At 49.0% G+C, this 18,583-nt stretch overlaps 1 protein-coding gene across 1 annotated transcript in view; it reads left to right on the top strand.

Moving 5' to 3' along the window:
* YPEL2 (yippee like 2) overlaps positions 1 to 18,583 on the top strand; it is a 37,483-nt gene that overhangs the window by 13,295 nt on the left and 5,605 nt on the right. Inside the window, exons 2-3 of the mRNA XM_016203851.2 lie at positions 14,873 to 14,916; positions 15,917 to 16,025. Coding sequence (XP_016059337.1) covers positions 14,873 to 14,916; positions 15,917 to 16,025 — 153 coding nt within the window. The remainder of the gene's footprint in view (positions 1 to 14,872; positions 14,917 to 15,916; positions 16,026 to 18,583) is intronic.

Below are 18,583 nucleotides of genomic sequence, written 5' to 3'. Positions count from 1 at the left end.
ATGATCTAGCAGGGAAGGCAAATGAGATGTGAAACATAAGCTTTGAGTAGGTGATTGATCCTTCAGGATGCTGTGGGGGCAAAGAGTAGGACAAGTGTTTACTAAGTGAACGAGAAAGGGAGGCCCATCCCAAATAGAGGCAGAGAAACATTCTAGAGGCGACCCAGCCTGGGGAACCACAGGTAAGAGATGGAGGAGGCATGTGAGAAGGAATCAGGAGGTCATTGGGTGGATCGCGGGGCTCAGAGGCTCAGCTATGGAGGTTAGACTTAATTATGTGTGCTGTGGGAGCTGCTAAAAGGGTTTAAGCCAGGGAGTCATAGCATTTGATTCAGATTGGACTCAACTTCTCTCCAGTTTCCATAAACCACATATTCATGAGCTTTGTGTGAATAGGAATGTTGATATTGTATAAAGTTAACAAGCACTGTAATTAAGCCAGTGGCTGTAATTAATAACCAGGCTCATTCCTTTCCTGGTGGTGCCTTTAGCTAAACAACAATCAGATAAATCATTGGCCAACCCATAGCTCTGAGAAGAGGGCCATTTAATGTTCCCCGGATTCCCTGGTTTGCTGGGCCAGGCACTCCCTCTTGTGCGACCCCTTCTGGCTTCTTGGGGCTCACTGAGTCATCCTCGTATGGCAATTGCAACTCCACGTTTACGTGTTTTTCTGTTAAAGGGAGAACTGAGTTGCAGGATTTAGATGGCTTTCAGCGTAGCTTTGAGGTTCAGGACAGGGCAAAGTGGAGGGGGTGGTAAGTGCCTTCTATTGTCTCCATGTATTTTAAGAGCCTAATCAAAACTGGCATTAGAAAATGGGGGTTCCTGGGCCACGATTCCCAAATCTGACAGCATATCAGAATAACTTGGAGTGAAAAGGCTGATCTCCAGGTCCTGCCTGCAGAGATTCCTATTGGGTAGGCCTGAATGTGCGTGGGAATGAGGGTCCTGACTAGGGCAACAAACAAGTCACCTAGGACGCACCTAAGAGTGCGTGCCTCCTTAAATTGTGTGTCCTAGGTTGTACCAGTGCGAAGGCAGCCCTTCAGAGCGAGTACCTCCTTAAATGCTGTGTTCTAGCTTCTGGCTGGCCTCATCCTAATCCAGCCCTAGGAGGGATCTATTTAATAAGTACCACTCCTCTCCCCCTGAGATTCTTACGCAACTGGTACTAATATTGGGAGCCACGGCTCTAGGACAAATGTTCTTAGTACTTGGAAAATAGCCACCCATGCTGTCCTCCCATCCACTGTCTACCCTCTAGCCCTTTCCACTGCTTACAGGCCCAAAGGGTGGTTTTGACTAACATTTGTTTGAAGAAGGAAACAGCTCTTTGGAGGCATTCCTCTAATAATATTGAAAATAGTCATCATTTTACTGAGTGTGTTCTAAATGCCAGGCCCTGCACTGGGCACTTTTTATGTGACTCACATCTTTTATCTTATACCAACTCAGAGAGAGATGTGCTACTATTTTCCCATTTTCAGAGGAAAAAAGTAAAGCTGAAGCATATTGAGTTGACCAAGGGGGACCCAGCTAGGAAGTGGTAGAACCAGAATTGGAATTTAGGCAGGACCCCCAGTCCATGCCCCTAAGTAATCCACCACACGGTTTATTGCTTGCTGTGAATTATTTCAGCTCAGCCCCTTCTCTGGGTCTTTCCCAGGCTGTCTGCCTGGCTCTGAAATCTCTAAGAAACTCTCCGTTCCTGGGGTTTTACACTTGGACCAAATATGGAACCCCAGATTTCCTCTGTGTGTGTATGTTTTTTTGTAAATAGGGTTTCCTGTAGAACGGTGGCCAGCGGGAAGGGGTGGAAGAGTTACTCTTTAAGCTGTTTACTGATTAACTCCCTTTGCTCCTGAAACCAGAAAGCAGAGGAGCTCAAGAGTCAGCAGGGCTCAGAGCCCTAATTAATGTATGGTCCAACTGGGTCAGGGGGAGTGACCCTGTGCAGTGGCCCTTTTTTATTTTAAGGGACATGCATGCCCAGCTCACTAGAGCAGAGTTCCATGGCACCGAGGGGAGAGGTTCCAGGGCCCCCCTCCCGGGGGTGGGGGTGGGAGGGGGAGGTTAGATCTCCTGTGCAGCACATGTCCACCTATTCAGTCCCTTCCTCCCTGGCTCTTTGGCTGGGCTCCTGCTGGTGTTAAGTTGCCCCAAATACCTGGTCTCTTATTTCACATCCTCAGGCAAAGATCCCTCAGCCAAGGTGCCCTTTCAGCTTAGCTTTCCCATCGGCTGCTCACTGACAGATAAGCTCCTAAGTAGAGGGAAGAGGGAGGGTGGGGAGGTGGGGAAAACTGGAGCCAACCCCTTTGTCTCTTTGTCTTGGGGCACAGTGGGTCCTCCAGTCCCCCACTATTGGGTTTGATGGGGTGATGGCCAGCTGCCTGGCCCCAGTCCCCTATTGGCTGTTGGAACTTGACTTGGCTGAGCCACTAATGCACATACACTTAGGCGTTACCTTAGGGTGGAAATCAGAGGCCGAAAGTTTGTGTCAGGAGACAAGGAAACTCTGTTCAGTATGTGGGCTGGGAGAATGCAGGGGCTCCTGAGCCAGGCTCTGTTTCTGCATAGTCTACCATGGCCATGCCAGACTCCCTGTCCAGCCTGTTGCAGAGATGGCTCATTCCTTGGGCTGGGTGGAACCAAGACCCAAGAGCTACGGGGAGTCTTGGAGTGGGCAGGGGGAGCCAGTGGACCAAATGTTCTTGCACCTGGATGGACCAGCCACAGCATAGGCTGGGCCCCTGCGGATGGAGGCGAAACCTGTCTTTGTTTAGCCAATCCATACCTTGAGTAACAAATTTACTGCTGGATGAACTGGTTTTAATTTACCTTTCTGAAGGGATATAAGCGGTTAAAATAAAAAGGGGAGTGACCAGGAAGTTTGCGCAGGTAGCCCCTCCGTTAGTCTTACTGCTTTGGGGAATGAACCTGTATCCTGAACTTAAACTTCCATCTCTTCTTTGCCACTAGCAACCAAGGCAGATACCTGGAACCTAGTTATAGGGATGGTTATGTTAGGTGGAGTTAGTTGGTACTCCAAACAGGCTCAGGTAATTTCCTCAAGAGGAGGTCCCCGTGGCCCCCAAAGATAACCTTGTAGGCAGTGCCCAAGTAACAGAGCCCGAGAACTGGGCCTCTGGGTATAGGTTGATGCCCAGAATATATTGAAAATGATGTCCAGAACGTCCAGAGACTATTTAAAAACGTGTACAGAAAGGTAGCAATTAAATGTTTGCCTTGGAGTGAGGCTGGCCTCTGCCTTCTCCCAGGAGCCCGCGCCGGGGGAAGGTGATTAAAAATAGATCTGAGAAGCACTTCCTGCTCGGCAGATGGCTGAGAGCAAACGCTGAGGCTTGCAGCTGACCTTTCCCTTCTGAAATCTGCTCTGTGTTTCCATGATGCTAATTGAGTCCCTTTCTAGACCTAATCAAAGAGCTGGCTGCAAAAAAAAAAACAAAACACAAACCACTGCTTGCTGTCCTGGCTGGGCTCCGTTTGTGGAGCAATTTGAAAGTGCTGGAATTTGCATGGAAACACCCACTCCATGGTTCAACTGGCTGGTCCTTGTTTAAATGTGAGCAAGTTCTGCTTTCAGATTCGCTGCCCAGTGCTGTTGAGGATCCCACACCCTCTCCACCCCCATCAGTAAGAAAAGATCAGTGGAGGGGGGAGTGATAGAGCACCCTGTGTTTAGACCACGCACACATAAACAATGCTCACACTCACTTCAAAACAAAGTAGGTGTCCAAAGAGAAGGGCTTTTGGAGATTTGGCTTCTAGGAGTGGCTCTGGCCCTGTTGGCTCCTGCCTTTCCCCACTTATAAAGCCCAGTAGTACTTGAGAGAATGCCCCAAGGCGGTACCAAACTATGGAAGATTCAAGGTATCTGTTGTTTTTATTATTATTATATTATTATTATTAAATATATCTGTTGATCTCAGAGAGGAAAGGAGAGGGGGAGAGAGACAGAAACATCAATGATGAGTCATTGATCGGCTGCCGCCTACATGCCCCCCACTGGGGATCGAGCCCGAAACCCGAGCATGTGCCCTGACCAGGAATCGAACCCCGATCACCTGGATCCTAGGTCCAGGCTCAACCACTGAGCCACGCCCTGGCCAGGCTATTTTTATTATTATATGTAGCAGACATCTAGGTACCACTGCTGACTTTTCGGTGAGTTGGCCTCCTCCCCAAGGAGCGGTGGGGGGTGTACACAGGCTGTGCCAAAGTGCTCAGGGTTCTCTTCAACCTTACGTTCTTCCCAAGGCGAGCCCCCTGCTGATCACCCAGTGCGCACGCAGAGTGCCCTCTCCGGTCCCATCTGTGTTCTCTGAATCCTTTGAACATCCATAATGTATGATAGGGACATACATGGTTTTGTACATATTTTAGTCCCTTTAGCTGGATTGCAAGCACCTTCAGGGCAGAGCCGACTCTCTGTATTTTCATGGTGCCCAGTAAAATCTGACGCAGCTGCTCATGAAATATTTGTTGACACACAATTTTGGAGGCACAGTATTCCTTCATGTGACCACAGCATAAGATTCGGAGCCATACCCCTGTCATTGGACGTTGGACTCCCCTCCCCAGCCCTTTAGTACCACGGACGCCTTAGCGTGACCCAGCACTTTGGGGCCTGGGAGGTGATCTTCCGGTGCCCGATCTTGTACGATAGGCCCGAGACCTGTGCGTCAGCCGGGGAGAAAGTTGAGCGCCAGAATGTATATGTGCAGAGGGTTGGACCGTGTCAGGGTGAAGTTATCAGTAAACAGATCAGCTGATGGGTAGGAAAGACCTTCCATGCCGATAAACAGGAAGTTTACAAACACCAGGGAATAGGTCTAACTCTGAGTCAGAGATGTTTGTTTAATGTGCGAGGCGTGTTCTCTCTAGAGAATATGGACTCACAAGATGTTCACCCTTCTAGGAGACCTTACTCAACCCCCTCATTTCACAGATGGTGCAATCCCAGCCCAGAGGAGCAGGATCTGTCCAAGGATATCACGCTAGTTGGAGGCGGATGATCCGGCTGTGCCGGCGGGGCTGGGAGTGGGCGCTGGTCACTGTGACCGAGTCGGTTGTGTTTCTAGAGGCAATCCCAGCAGTCACCAGTGCGTAGCTTTTGCGCTTTGGCAGAAATCTTTCTAACGTTCGTATGTTTATGTCTCTTTCTTAAGAGCTCTTTGGCTGTGATTTCTTCAACCCCACCATGATCCTCACCACTGTGACCCTTTAAGTAACACCGGCTCTTCCTTCATCACTCTACTCCTAAACCCAGCCCCTGGGGGTTTATGAACACAAAGGTTAAATGTGATCAAGGTTCCATGCCCAGGTGAGTGGTTGGCCTTCAGAGCTTCCTCAAATCTCAATAGTCTGTGAAATTAAAACTGGACAAAGTCATGTGCGTGTGTGGTTTGAGAGCCTCCACTATACTCTACTGCATGAGATTCCTGCCGACTGCAGTTATTATTAAGTGTTTCTCTTTTTACGATCTCCCCGAGCATTCTTCTGGGTTCTCTGCTCAGTCTTTGCCAGGAAGGTCAGGTGCCAAAGAAAAAAGGAATTTTAAGGGGCTTCCTTGCTTTCAGTTATTTTTTCCCCACGGGTTGTAAATTAAGAATCATTCAGCCCGGCCAGTGTGGCTCAGAGGTTGAGAATAGACCTGAGATCCAGGAGATTGCTGTTCGATTCCCAGTCAGGGCACATGCCCGGGTTGCGGGCTCAATCCCCACTGGGGGGCGTGCAGGAGGCAGCCGATCAATGACTCTCTCATCATTGATGTTTCTCTCTCTCCCCCTCTCCCTTCCTCTCTCTGAAATCAGTAAAGACATATTTTTAAAAAGAAAAAAAAGAATCATTCATTCAGTAATGAGCTGGGAAGGCTGTTTTCAGGCTGAGATGCAGAGAACATCCCTTGGTGGTCTTGTCAGTCTTAAGCATTGTAGGTTTACAATTTTAATTTTATCCATTCACTCAAGGGTGACCAAGCTCTAGTGGAGAGATTCACTCTAGCACAATTCATGGGAAGCTCATTGGTAGGCCAGAATTCTAATTTATTAATTTACAGGGGAACAGATAATTCTGAAAGCTTAAACTGTGTGTTATCTTCCTGGAAGGTACACCTCCTTGAGCAAGGGAATTCGGTTTAGGCAGTTGCTAAGTAAATACGGAATCCGAGCAGAGGAAGCTGCACAGCCTGAGCGAGTTTCATCAGTTTTGGCGGCTTGCTCCATCTTTCTTAAAGAGATGGATTTTCCAAGTGGACACGCTCTTGAAAAATTGAGGGGCTTAGAGTCAAAAGCCATAGGTTTAAGCTCTGGCCTTGACTTAGAAGCTTTGTAAAGCCAAGCCAGTCGATGGGCGTGCTTCCTCCTCTGTTATGTTGGAGGTTGATTCAGTCCATGTATGTGAAAGTGCTCTGCACACGCTCACATCTTATGTGTGTCAGTATTAGTCTGATTCTGCTAGGCTCTCGTCTTCTATAAAGTCCCTTGGACAACACCCTTGTTATCCCTCTTCACTCTCCCCAAGACCTGGACGCCGGACTACCTGGGTCTCTCATGGGTTGGTTGGTTGACCCTGAGCACATGCCTTAACTGCTCTCTGTCTTACTTTTCTCATCTGTAAAGTGGGTACAATGATTGTACCTCCCTCATTAGATTGTTGAGAGGCTTAAATGACTTGGCTGATATTAAACAACTTGAATCCAGCCTGGCATACAGTAAGCACTATGTAAATGTGAGCCGTTATTGTTGATGTTTCACAATTTAATGAGCCACCTCAGTCTCATCTATAAACCCTCTCCAGTATTGCTATAGGAATTGCTTGTTAGAAAATAATTAAAAAGCAATTTCCTCCGAAGCTCAAGTCTTGGAGGGAAGCCTTTTCTGGCCTTCTTGCCTGGATTGGTTGTAGGGCAAGACTTACCTAGAGAGTCTGTAGGTTTTGCCAACTGACTTCACAGATACCCTTTGTAGTGTAAGATCATTTTCACTTGCCAGTGTCCAATTGGCTTTGGAAACAGAAGCGTAGATTGAAACATAAATCTTAAGAAATCGGTATTTGTCCTTCGTAGGTGTATAGACATTAACGGTGAGTTGTTCTCAAAGGCCTAATGGTTTTGAGAGAAATTTGAGCAGCACTATTTCAGCATCCTCCCAGTTTAGTTTTATGTTTGAGTTGAACTGCAAAGGGCCCGGCGATTAATGACTTGTTGCCATTACATCCTGATCCCAGCATCTCTCCTACCTAACTCTGTCTCCCCGCACAGACCGTGCGAGGGTGGCTAGCGCTCGTGTGACCACGATACGCCCCTGCTCTTTGTCCTGGAGAAAGCGTGCTTTCCATGCCTCCTCTGGGGAAAGCAGGATGCTGAGGGCTGGCAGCATCTGTTTTCCCACTGGCTGTGTGTTTACATTGGCATCTACTGTCCTAACCGTTTGCCACAGACTAGAGAGCCTCGGTTCATCAGAGAACAACCACACGGCCCCAAGCCACATCTGAGGCCCTTAGGACAGCTGGGGGAGGTGTGGGAGAGGAGCCGTGGAGGTCTGTAGCTGTGGAGGAGCTTATGACATGAGTCTGGGAAGACAGCCCAGCCCTTCAGGACAAGTCATACTGCTCCCATTTTAAATCCCGAAAGCCTAGGGTGGTGTGAAAGTAAACAAGCATTTATTAAATACTTTTTCTGAGCCGGGTACTGTGCTTCATGCTCAGGCATCCATGTAACACTACGATATCCCTTGGGAATAGGCATTGCTTCTCCCTTCCGTAGGTGGGACCTTGAGGCTCAGAAAGCTGAAGTGTCTTGCCCAAGGTTACACAACTAGTAAGGGCTGGATCCAAGGCCTCCCCGGCTCCGCGCCTGCATCTTTCCCGCTACACATCAGGCAGGCAGGCGTGACGCACGCGAGAGCACAGCCTGCGGGCTCTTCCTCTGTTCCACCTCTATTCTAGGTCCATCCCTGACAGCAGCTTGTTTCATGGAGGTCAGTTTGAAAGGTCTGATCATTAAGTGACGTAGATCCCGGATCTCCCCCTTTCAGCAGTAAAATGTGGCCCCCACGCCCCCTCACCACCTTTTGCCTTTGGCTTTTGGCGCCGTTTCTTGTCACGGGTACGCTCGCTGCCCTTGGAATTTTATGACTCCGCACTGCAGACATTTCCTCCTTCAGAGCCAGTCCCTTCCCTGCCCCTCCCTCCATCTGTTTCGGGAACGTGAGGTTGACTTGAGACCTCCCAAAGCTCAGAGCCAGGGGAAGGGGGTTGGGGGAGACCGTGCCCCTGCCCCTCGGCGCACACACTGCCTTTTACCCCGTTCAGAGTTTCTAGACAGACGCGAATGCTTTTTGTAGGCCGTAAACACACACGAATGGCCTTGTCCTTCCCTAGTCTTTCCTGGTGACCTGTGTCCCAGTGTGGGAGCCAGAGAGTCAGGAAAGTCTCCCTTATAATGAACCCGGGTCTCTTAATTCCATCTAAGTCCATTTCCCCTTGTCCTTATTGCCGAGAAGATGGGAGAAATCCCCTTTCATCGTCTTTTCTCTTAGCTAAATGGTCACAGTTTCTTCCTGTAAGTTGCGTCTGAGTTCTAATTCTGGAAATTTTCATGATTGCTTTTGATTCTCACCTTTTCTACTTTCTCCATATGCTTCCTCGGGGTGAAATCCAAACAGGATCCAGCATTATTTGGCTTGGGTTTCAGGTCCTTGGCATGGAGCCCGTGGCTTACATTGACCCTAAATAGGAAACTCCACCAGGTCTCGCCATGGATGGAGAAAAGACAGAAGGGAAAAGCACCTGGCCTGACCCTCCCCAGCCTCATGTCAGTTCTGTTGAAGTGGGGGCGTTCAGCTGGCACCCCAGGGGCAGGGGTTTTACTTACCTTTCTTTTCTGTCTCTGCCTAACACTTCTGCTGCCTTTCCACAGAGATGGTGTGTAGTATAGTATATAGTGCCTTGAACAAACCCATAGGGACAGAAGGTAGATTTGTGGTTGCCTGGGGCTAGGGCCAAGGGAGCTGGAAGGTGACTGGTCATGGTGTGAGATTTCTTTTAGGGGGTGTGAATTAGATAGTGGTGATGGCTGCACAACCTTGTGAATACACCAAGAGCCACTGAATTGTGTACTTCATACTGTAGTTATACAATAAAACAAATTCTCAGGACAACGTTTATATAATTCCTTGAAGTTTAGGCAGCGCTCTCTCTGATGCACAGCATCTCATTTATTTGTATGCAGGCCTGGTGTGAATGTGAATGCTACTTTGTTGTGTCCATTTTACAGATTAGGAAATTGAGTGTTAGGGAAGTTAATTGGCTTGCTCACGTTAGTAACACAGCTAAGTAGATGGCAAAGCCTTGAAGCCCATTAATTAAAACTGTGCCTGTGGATGGTCGGTTGGAGAGGCAAGTACCAAGTGTTCTAAAGGAATCACAGAACATTATGAGTGGAGAGGATCCTGAGGAGCTTTTGTCCCATCCCTCCATTTTTATGGAGACATTGAGTTGGAAAGAGTGGAAAACTTGTCTTTTGTCATAATAGTAGAGAGAGGGGAGACCAAAGAAAAGAATGTTGAAGAACCAAGCAGGCCAGAACCAGCCTTTTCATCTCCTCTCCAGGCTCCTGAAAAAACCAGAGAGGACAGATAGGGAACCGACCCTTTCACTCTGCACTTCAGTGACCTTGTTTTACTTACTGTTCTCAACAACCCTGTGAAATATAGACGTGATTTCCATCTACTGATGTAAAAGATGTGGAAGCTGAGAGAGGCTACCTAATTCTCCCAAGGTCAAGTAGCTAGTAAGCTGAAGTTGTAAAACCAGACTTTGATCCTGAATTTCTGGTGCTGAGACTCGGTCCTCCCATCATAGGCAGATATGTATCCAGCTCGCGGGGGGACATCTGCTTCCTTGACCTCTCTGCACATCTCCAGAGGCATGTGCTCAGTTGAAAATGGTTGGCCTTCCCAGTGAGAGGAGGGGACCTATGTGTGAGAGGCTTTGCTAATGCCAGGAGGACTTCATGCCTGAGTCTGTTCAAGTGTACAGGACTCCAGGGGTTAAGGACCTGCAGCTGTTACCATGGGGAAAGAACCCACATGTCTGCTGTGTTGCCACCTCCCCCCAAAAGTATTCATTTTTCTTTTTTAAATACGGTTTTTATTGATTTCAGAGAGAGGAAGGGAGAGGAAGAGAGAGAGACACTGATTGCCTGCCTCCTGCACACCCCCTCTCCTGGGGATCAAGCCTGCAACCCGGGCATGTGCCCCGACCGGGAATCAAGCTGTGACCTCCTGGTTCATAGGTGGGCACTCAGCTGCTGAGCCACACCAGCAAAGAGTATTGGTTTTTCCCTACTTTTAAAAGGAGCTTCTGTCTTCCAGACTTTCAAAGAGGCCAGAAATCAGTGGTTTTGGCTACTAAACAGGAAACTCAAAGCCCTTTCCGTTCCTTTGAGCTGACTGGAAGGGCTGGGCCTGAAATGATTACTTTCTTATAAAGGACAGATGAAAAGTTTTGTGTAATTTAAAAAAAAAAAAATCTTTCCTGGAGCCCCGAATACCAGCCTCAGTTGACACACAACATGGAAAAGCACCGCCTTGTTGCCTGGCAGTGCTGACAGCAAACAAATGTGTCTGACAGTCTGTTTGGGAATCTCCTGGTCTGAGGTCTGTTCACTTCATTCTAATTGCTTCCTTAGCCTCCTCTCAGACGCCCCACCTTTGGTACCACCCTCACTCGGGGGAGTGCCAGGCTGCGCCTGGCTGTGCCGGGCCGGGCCGGGCGGGCTGGGCCCCACAGGATACAGTGCCCCAGCCGGGGCTATTCTTGTCTGTGCCTATTTGCAAGATGCCTGTTGTTCTCAGTCGCTGTTTTTGCCATCGTAACTGTGGACTTGGCAGGGGCCCCAGGGCGAAAGGCCTGGTGGGAGAGCTGTGCCCCGGGAAACGCAGCTGCTCCCGGGTGCCAGGCCCGGGAAGCAGGCTCCCAGACGGTGGCCCAGGGGCTGCCTGAGTGGATGCTGTCGGGGACAGCCCTGCTGGGGGTCAGCGCCCGTCTGCAGCCTGCAGGCCTCTGCCAGCACGCTCTCGCAGAACAAGCCTGCAAAAACCCTGGTGGCCCTGCGAGGTGCCTCTGGGGCTGGCTGGCGTTTCTCTTCTGTGCGTGTCTTCCCCTAGTCCCGCTTTCTAGGAATTCTAATCTGTGTCAGGCTCCAGAAGGTTCCTTTGGGGCCCTACCCTGAGCGGTGGCCTCCAAACTTTTAAAATCACACACCCCTGGAAGTAACATGTTTGAGCGTACACTCCTAATATGTATGCTTATAAATGGTACACGTGTGCTATGTGATATGTACATTATAAACATATAGGAGAGGAAAATTTTAGTAATTTATGCAGTTTAAAGGATGGAAGAAAAAAATTATAAGTTTGCTTTTAATCTCACTTTGTCGAAAGTATATGTCATTGAATATACTCTTTATTTTTTAAAACTCTTGTTTATCACTTTTGGATACAGTGATTCAGAAGTATGTTCCAAGCAGAGTGCATTTCAGTACTTCATTTTTAGTTTCCCTCTCTGAAAACTTGCAGAGAGGGAGATTCAGATGAAGCATCGGTAGCATCTTTGTGCTTATGAAACTCCCGATCCCCATGTCCAACCCATCCACCAGTTACACACAGGTTTGTGCTCAACTTTGCCGTTGCTCTTGCAAATTTTCAGAAAAGGGGTTTGTAACAAGGCTACAAACCCCTCTGAAGCTCTTTGTTTGGAATTCTTTTAAATAGATAAGGAAATTGTTTACAATTCCTAACCATACAAATGTAGGAGTAGTGTAGAGCTGCAGGGAATTTTAGAGATGCTTATTCTTTACAATGTCTTTGGATTTTTAATTTTTATTTATTTGGATTTTTAAAAAATATTTTTAATCCTGCACACAGTAAAATTCACTCTTTGGTGCACAGTCTGTGAGTTTCGACAAATATATAATCTCGTAAGCGCTCCCAGAAGCAAGCCGTCAGAACAGCCCGCCGCCCGTTAGCCCTTCGCGGGCGGGCTCTCCCTGCTCCCACAGCCTGTGCAGCCACCGGCCGCCGCAGCCTAACGCCTTTCAGATTCGTCCGGCGGCTCTGCGTATCCTTAGTTTGTTCCTTTTTTTACAGTCGTGTTATATGGACGCACCAGTTTGTTTATGCGTTCTCCAGTCGAGAGCCGTTTAGATCGCTTCCAGTTCTGGACAATTCTGAATAAAGCTGCTAAAAGCATTCTCATACGGGCTTTGCGTAAACGTGGATTTCCATTTCACTTGACTAACCAGAACCGCCAGCTCTTGTCCGAAGTGGCCATTTCACATTCTTGACGGCACTTGGTTTTGTCGGTTAAAAAATAAGTTAACGATTCTACTGTGTGTGTAGTGATATCTCATTGTGGTTTTGTGGGGGTTAATTTTTAAATTTTTATTTATTGATTGATTTTAGAGAGAGAGCGGGGGAGGGGGAGGTTGATTTGTTGTTCCGCTTATTGGTGCATTCATTGGTCGGTTCTTATGGGGTCAAACCCGCAACCTTGGTATGTCAGGACAGCGCTCTAACCAACTGAGCTACCCGGCCAGGGCTCGTTGTGTTTTTAATTTGCATTTCCCCTAATTACTAGGGATGTTGTGCATCTTTTCATGGGCCTGTTTGCCATGTTTATTTTTGTTAAAGTCAATTAAAATCTTTTGCCCACTTTCTTATTGTTGAGTTTTGAGGGTTCTTGATATCATCCAGATACGCACACACACACACACACACACGCACGCACGCACGCACAGGGTGAGAGCCCCATATTTCCTTTAGCACAGGGAAAATCCCAGGGGCAATCCCTATCTTAGGACTGTTTAGCGAAACTTTTAAAGATAAAAGTAAATAGATAAAATTTCTAGTATCTTTTTCCTGCCCTGGGGGGTTGTCTTGTGTACCTGCCCAGAAAGGCCTTCGAATGCTGCCTGTCTTCCTGCGTTCCAGTCGTGCTGAGCAGACAGTACATGATCTGTGAGTGTTTGGGAAACAGATGACTTCCTGTCATAAATGGTGACGCTCTGGTGTCGTTTTCCTGTCTGCTTTCTTCCAGGATTTGTTTTCTCGTAGCCACCTTCCTCTAAGCTCTGAACTTAAAGGTCTCGACACACATTTTTTTAGAGGATGACACTCGCAGTTATCCATAATGTACAACCATGGAACCATAAGCCAATATAATTTTGGAGCTGGAAGGGGATTTGGAGGTCAGCTAGTCCAAATTCCTTCTTAAAATCAAACAAATGTACAGGCAGGGAGCAAGAGGCGTCCAGAACACAGGTGCCAACGGGCTACGTCTTCCTGGGGAACTCAGAGGAGGCTGAGGCAAGACTTGAGATTGGTAGGTGAAGAGCCTCCTTGTCTGGGGGAACATTGTGGGCCACGGTGGTGAAATGCTAGTTCCAGGAACTTCTTGTGGGTTGGCCTGACTAGAGCAAAGGCTACCATGGGAAGGGAGCAAGAGAAGGGACTGCAGAGGTGGTGGAGCTAGACTGTGAGGCTCTTGCTGCCCTGTCAGGGCTCAGGCGAAGCTGACAGGTTGGCCAAATCTGTGGTCTGTGTCACTGGGACACATCATCTCATCCAAACAGTTGGCATGGATTTCCAGGTCCCAGGTTTCCAGGCTGTGACACTCACGTTCATGCTCAATTTTAGTCTGGGAGTTCCTGTGTTCCCCAGGGATGTTTCAAGGCCCAGGAGAGCTGGTTTAGGTTTGAGCAGCAGCTGGGGGACATCTGGAGCTACACCTGGGAGTGAAGATTCTGGTGTATTTGGATGTTGGAGGCAACCAACAGTTCGGCTGACCCAAAGGCAGCTTTTTCACAAGTCAGGAATTCTGCCTTTCTCTCTGGCTGGTGCACTGATCCCTAAAGTCCTGCACCTCTGACAATGACTGTCTCGTGTGCTGTGATCTGTATCTAGCCTGGTTAACCAGTCATCCCCCCACACCCCAGATTTCTCCAGCCACTGAATAACAGAGGTCATGGGAGAGCCCCTTATGCATTTGTTTGTTTGTTTTTAGAGTGGATTTCAGAGCAGACTAGGATATTTAATTCAGGGTACAACTGTCAGACCCCATTAAAAATGCAGTCAGCAATGCAGAACATGGCTGGCTCATGTCAGCCAGACATTTCAGTGTAACCAGAGGAGGCGAGCATGGATAGGGCCAGTGTTAGTGGAAGTAGACGCCAAGTGGCATGGCAAGCTCTGGCTCCTGTTTCTCCTGCCCTCTGCCACCCTCTGGCCGGAAGAAAGAAGCTCATATTTAAGCTAGAAGTTAAAATGGGATTGCTGCTTAGTACCCCTGTGACCTAGAGATCAAGTTGCTTACACCTCAGGAGGAGACATCCCATGGAGGAGGGCTGTAGCTGCCGTGGGGTTGGAATCTGTAGCAAGGCTCCATGAATGAAAAAGGTGGCTTTGGTTTATGCTTGACCCCCCGGGATTCTCTGCTGTCTTGTCTAGAGATGGCTGAAATCAAGTGGGTCTAGGAGGGACCAATGTGGATCAGTGGTCTCAGGTGGAGCCCTTATGTCAGGTGATGTTTTTAATGACACCGTGGAGTTTGTTTTTCATGCCTTCTCACCTGGGCTGCTGGAAACAGTCCTAGTGCGGCTGGTCCCCGCTCCTCAGCTCTGTCTCTTCTGCCTTGTCCACCCCCAGCTGGACTGCTAACCGCTCCCTGCTCCCTTTTTGCTGTGTCAACCCTAGAAGGTCACAATCGCTATGATTTGGGACTGGTTTCCCCAGGGGTGGGCGAAAGGGCCGTCTAACTATCGATTTGTGTTCTTGCATTTCAGTCGTTCCAAGGAAGTCAAGGACGAGCGTACCTCTTTAACTCAGTGTGAGTGTCTCCACAGTACGTCCATTGTTTGGTGCAGATCTGAGGGGTGGGGAAAGAAATAGCAACGCTCAGCGATAATTAAACGACGGACCCTGCCCTCTCTACCACCTTCCACAGGTGGTAGCCAGTTATCTTCGGGGAATTTTGGGGGCAGCGTCTTTGGCTAAAAATGAAATATTCACTAGGCCCAATAGGCACATCAGAGAGCTGTGGCCTCACAGGAAGAAGCTGGGAGCTTCTGAGAGAGCTTCAAAGCGAGGTCTCATAACCAGGTCTGACACATGTTGGGGAAGAGAGAGAGTGAACAGCAGACGCCAACATCTGAAGGACCTGAGGCCGGAGGGAGGCCCAGTTGGGGACAATCCTTCCTCCCTCCTGCAGATGCACAGCCCCCCCCCACCCCGTAGCCCTCAGCCATTAACCAGGCACTGCACTCGCCGCCTCTTGCCCGGGAAAGGAAGGGGAAGCCCACACGAGCCGATGAGCTGTGAGAATGGAAGTCTAGCATGTTCGGCTGGAGATGGTGCCCGCCCTGCGGAGGAGGAGAGTGTTTGATCCCCAGGGCTCGCTCACCCTTGTGTCAGGGCAAGACTGGGCCCGTCGTATTTGACATTTCCGGCTGCAGTCGGTCCTCAGGAAGCTCAGGGCCTGTGCCCGTGGCTGTGGACTTCAGTGTGGCCCTCAGTCTGTCCCCTTAAATCCCAAGACTGAAAGCCCTTGTTAGAAACATTCCAAGCCAAGTCTCAACCATCAAGACTATTTTTAGTAGACTCATTGAATCAGAACTTGCAGACCTGAGAGTCGCGTCAATGGAGATTTTCCATGCGGCTGCCTTCTGGGGGTGGGTATTGATGCCGGTGGCAGACGATGCCCTTCCCTCGGGGCTGGCTTCCCTTCAGGCGGCCGCGCTCAGTTAATTGTTTCTCCGGGAGCTCAGCTCGAGCAGCCGCTGCTGAAGCCGAAACTAACCACCCGCTCTCTCCCTCTGTCCCCGGCGCAGAGTTAACGTGGGCTGCGGGCCCGCAGAAGAGCGGGTGTTGTTAACAGGACTGCACGCGGTCGCAGACATTTACTGTGAAAACTGCAAAACCACTCTGGGCTGGAAATATGTAAGTATCGAGGAGCCTGGTGAAGGGGGGAGCCGAGAGCCTTACATGACATGTCACCTTTCTGTGGCCTGTGGGACTGTCTTTGGCCAGGACAGGAAACTGAGCTCAGAGAGCTCGCAGTCCTTGCCACACTCTCGCTTATCTTTCCACTGAGAGTCCCCCTCCCTGCTCATTCCCTCACACCGCCCCTGAGACAGACAGGCACCCCCCACCCCCCACCCGTGCCTTTTAATTTAATAAATAATAACATGAGCACAAAGCAGTTCCCGACAGCTTGCTATGTTCCAGACTTATGTGGTTTAATTCACTCTTCACAGCATCCCTAGCGGGCAGGGCATATTTTAGCCCCCATTTTATGGATGAGGAAACTGAGGCTTAGGGAGGTTAATAGTATGTCCAATGTCACCTAGTCATTAGATGGCTAAACAGGATGGGGTCCAGGTCGTGGCCTGACTGCAGAGCCCATGCTCCTCGATGCTCTAGTAAATGTCGCCAGAGCATCTCTAGTCCTAGGCCCTGTGCTAGGCGTCATCAAACATTGGTAGCTAATGCTTACTGTCAGATACAGTCACAGCTGGACTTTGCCAACCGGACATTCATCTTTTCATTGTTTAACTCAACAAATGCTTTCCATGTCTTCTTGGTACCGAGGAAAGGGAGTGGTCCTTTGCTAGGGTGGGCGGATGTTCCATGTAAAATGCCTCACATTCCGTGTCCTGTGTGGGGCTGGCTCATGTGACCTGTGTTAGGTAGCTTTGGGAGGAGCCTGAAGGAGTCGGAATTGCTGGCAGAGTGACAGTGGCGTGTCAGTGCGGGTTTGTTATTGTAACAGATGTACCACTCTACAGGATTCGATAGTGGGGAGGTCATGTGTCTGTGGGAGCAGGGAGTATGGGGGAATCTCTCTGCCTTCTGCTCCTATTTTCTGTGAACCTAAAACTGCTCTAAAAATATGGAACCTTTTTACAAAATGATGTGGAACAATGGAAGCCAGGCATAGAAGTATGCTTGCATTTAAGTAAAGTTCAGAAATATGCACATCTTAAAAACTGCTGCAGGCGGAGTCCGTAATGGAGCAGCCCTTACATCTCCCTTGAAATGATTAGAAAGAAAAAAACCTAGACGCTGTGTCTCATGATGCCGAGATGGTTTAGCCTGAGCTCCCTGTGGTTGCCTTGGCCGTTCTGCTCCCCCTGTGCGACCACTGGCCCCTCTGGGTGATCTGGGAGCCACCTTTCTGGGTTGATTACGCAGAAATGTTCTGTCCCTTCTCTGTTGCCCAACCTCTTGGTTACCATTCCTTTCAGGCTGTGCTGGATCAGACAGAAGATAAGTCTGAGTTGGTTGGTTTTGCTCTCTCTTTACTTCAGGTCAAATGATTCACTCCTTTGGCAAAGCTTTACCGAAAGCCTTTGTGCGGGATACAGAAGTGAAGGATCTAGTCCTTGCCTTCAGGGTGTTCACAGTCAAGGCCAGGAAGGATAGCCGCAGGTAAACGGAGAAACAGTGGACAGGTAGAAGGTACGCATGCGCAGGGCAGCAGAGAAACATCTGTCTCCCAAAGTACTTATTTATGTATTGAAATATGTTTTTATTGATTTCAGAGAGAGGAAGGGAGAGGGAGAGATAGAAGCATCAATGGTGAGAGTCACTGATCGGCTGCCTCCTGGGGCACGTGCCCTGACCTGGAATCAAACTCTGATCTCCTGGTTCATGGGTCGACGCTCAACCACTGAGCCACGCTGGCCGGGCTCCCCAAGTATTTATTGATCACCGGTGCCCCAACCTTTCATTCCATTATTTCTTTAGACCCTCACAATAATCCTGTGAGATGTTGGTAATCATCCCAGTTTTGTAAATGGAAAGTTTATCATTTTGTAAATTGCAAATGGTGAGTGATGCTTCTGATCCTAGGAAGCCAAGCGTGGGGTGCTGGAGACCCGGGGTGTAGTACTTTGTCCACTTGAGCTCAGTTGTGACATTTTGCAGATGCCTTGTGGCTTTGGAGGCTGTTGATTTTTCTGTTTGTATTTTTATTTCATAGGGATACACTCCCACTTTCCCTGTTTTGTTTTTTTCCTGTCCCCACCCTGAACACACTACTATGGAACAATAGGTCTTATTCCTGAACCACATTCTGTGCTGTGTACGCACACACACATCACACACATGCGCAGAGCTGGGGAAGATGGGGTGTCGGGGAAATCACCGCCGAGCCAAGCTGGCGTGTGGGTGGTGTGTTCCTACATCCTCTCCTGGTGCCCCTCCTGGCTCCACGAAGTGGAATGATTCCTCTCAACCGAAGACTGTAGTCTGCAACCCAGAGCCCCTGAGCTTTAGACCAGAAGGTGCAGCTCATAAGTGGTGCCCAGAACCTATCCACAGCAGGATTTAGTCACTAATAAGGGGACTCGGGAGGAAGATCTGATGTCCACGGCTTCTCTGCGTCAAGCTTGGCCATCTAATGACTGATGATACACCAAGACGTTCTAGGTACCTATGCCTGCAAATAAAATAGCCCTCTGATCTCACATCCATGCGGGACTTCTCTCCGTGGG

Source organism: Miniopterus natalensis, chromosome 17 (assembly GCF_054644295.1).
Source record: "Miniopterus natalensis isolate mMinNat1 chromosome 17, mMinNat1.hap1, whole genome shotgun sequence".
NCBI lineage: Eukaryota > Metazoa > Chordata > Mammalia > Chiroptera > Miniopteridae > Miniopterus > Miniopterus natalensis.
Note: the sequence above shows the minus strand (reverse complement) of the source record. Positions and strands in the feature narration are given on the sequence as shown.